The sequence below is a fragment of the Sinocyclocheilus rhinocerous genome, unplaced genomic scaffold (genome assembly GCF_001515625.1).
Source record: "Sinocyclocheilus rhinocerous isolate Xijiao unplaced genomic scaffold, SAMN03320098_v1.1 C36902449, whole genome shotgun sequence".
NCBI classification, from domain to species: domain Eukaryota; kingdom Metazoa; phylum Chordata; class Actinopteri; order Cypriniformes; family Cyprinidae; genus Sinocyclocheilus; species Sinocyclocheilus rhinocerous.
This window is the reverse complement of record NW_015786752.1, coordinates 1-2290: the sequence shown is the minus strand read 5'-3', so window position 1 is coordinate 2290 and position 2290 is coordinate 1. Positions and strand designations below refer to the sequence as shown.

Below are 2290 nucleotides of genomic sequence, written 5' to 3'. Positions count from 1 at the left end.
GTGGATGTAAACAGTGGATTACGTTAGCTTAAAGTACCACATCATAAATTACTGCTCTTTTCCTCTCCTTTAAGCCGAGGGATATCCTGTGTGGAGCAGCAGACGAGGTGTTGGCTGTGCTGAAGAATGACAAGATGAGAGACAAAGAAAGGAGGAGGGAGGTGGAGCAGTTGCTGGGGCCTACTGACGACACACGCTACCACGTCCTGGTCAACCTGGGCAAGAAGATCTCTGACTATGGTGGAGACAAAGAGCTCCAGAATATGGGTAAATAATTTAGCTCCAGTCTGAGTCCAAACTCTTCTCATCATGATGTTCAGCAAGGTCACACCTCTCTTCTCTTTTTGCAGATGACAACATTGATGAAACCTATGGAGTCAATGTGCAGTTTGAGTCTGATGAGGAGGTGAGCTTCTACATGATGGTTGTTGGTGGTCTGATTGTATTTTTTTTAGCTCTTGAGGTGACACCAGCATGTATTTGTTTGTGTAGGAGGGCGATGAGGACCAGTACGGAGAGGTTCGGGATGAAGGCTCTGATGACAGCGAGGGAGTGGAGGCAGATGAGAGCAGCACCCTGACTGCTAACGTAAGTCACATGACCTTGTCATAGAGCAGTGGTTCTCAACCAGGAGTTGTCTTCAACAAAGGCAGGATTTGGAGTTGGAAATGCTTGAGAACCACTGACAGAGTCAAAAATCCAACCTAACATGTTCTTGTCTCTTTAGCTGGGAAACACAGGCGACGTAATGATGACCAAAAAGAAGGATCTTCACCCCCGAGACATTGATGCCTTCTGGCTTCAGCGACAGCTCAGCCGCTTCTATAATGATGCCATCGTGTCTCAGAAGAAAGCAGATGAGGTCTTGGAGATCCTTAAGGTGGGTAATGTTCCAAATCCTTGGAGACCAAGAGATTTGAATGTGTATGTCTTCCTGTGTGGCTGATTCATTCCTCCCTTTGGTCAGACTGCCAGTGATGACCGAGAGTGTGAGAACCAGCTGGTGCTGCTTTTGGGCTTCAACACATTCGACTTCATCAAGGTCCTCCGCCAGCACAGACGAATGAGTAAGTAGATCACAATAGTCAGGATTGTGTCAGATTAAATGGACTATGATTTCTGAGAATATGGTTCCAATATGACTTTGTGCAAGCAGTTTGAAGATTTACAATGTTTTTAAAAGCATTGTGTCATTTTGCTCTTTTTTTTGTCATATCCAGTCCTGTACTGCACCATGTTAGCCAGTGCTCAAAGTGAGGCTGAGAAGGAAAAGATCATGAATAAAATGGAAGCTGATCAGGATCTTTCCAAAGTTCTTTACCAGCTGCAGGAGACTGAAAAAGAGGACATCATCAGGGTCAGAACTTCCCCTCCTTATTTAGTTGGTTTAGCTGAGTGTTTGAGATTTAGCAGTTTAAAGAAGGATAGCCATTTGTAAGCTTATGATCTTGTGTTTCCTTAAAGGAGGAGAGATCTCGCCGGGAGAGAGTTAGAAAGTCTCGTGTGGATGATCTGGAGTCTATGGACATTGATCATGGAGAGGTAAAAGCCTTTTTTTTTTAGTTACTACTACAAGCGCATTTTAATTTGATGACCCAATGTTCATGTACTGTCTTACAGTTATATTATTCCTGTGTTCTTTGTCTCTAGGCTATGACCTCGAGGCAACTACTAGATCTGGAAGATCTGGCCTTCACTCAGGGCAGTCACTTCATGGCCAACAAGCGCTGCCAGCTGCCTGATGGCTCCTTCCGCAAACAGAGGAAGGGTTACGAGGAAGTCCATGTGCCCGCTCTCAAACCCAAAGCCTTTGGTGATGATGAGGTATTTTGCTCTATTTTGTGAGACATTTTCTTCAAGTGGGGATAAAAAGGTTCTTCTGTGGGGGATTTCTGGTTGTTTGGTTATTACATCAAATTACCACACAAGAATACACTGCCGTTCAAAAGTTTGAGGTCAGTTAGATTTTTAATGTTTTTGAAAGAAGTCTGTTTTGCTTACAGTTATAACAGTTAACTATTTTATTTTTTTAATTTATATTTTAAAAATGTAATTTATTCTTGTGAAGGCAAAGCTGAATTTTCAACAACCATTGATGCAGTCGTCAGTGTCACATGATCCTTCAGAAATCGTTCTATTATGCTGATTTGCTGCTCAAGAAACAATTCTTATCAATGTTAAAATGGTTATACTGCTTAGTATTTTTAGTGGAAACCGTGATTCATTTTTCAGGACTTTTTGATGAATAGAAAGAACAGCATTTATTTGAATATAGTATATTATATACAGT

At 42.0% G+C, this 2290-nt stretch overlaps 1 protein-coding gene across 1 annotated transcript; it reads left to right on the top strand.

The window, feature by feature from the left end:
* Positions 1–38: 38 nt before the first annotated feature.
* On the top strand, positions 39–1841 carry LOC107736708 (U5 small nuclear ribonucleoprotein 200 kDa helicase-like; the record flags this gene model as incomplete). Its single annotated transcript, XM_016548072.1, has 8 exons — positions 39–267; positions 351–406; positions 493–588; positions 728–880; positions 968–1067; positions 1221–1357; positions 1465–1542; positions 1651–1841. Coding segments are annotated over exons 1-8 (944 nt in total), but the record flags the coding sequence as incomplete, so codon positions are not given.
* Positions 1842–2290: the final 449 nt, after the last annotated feature.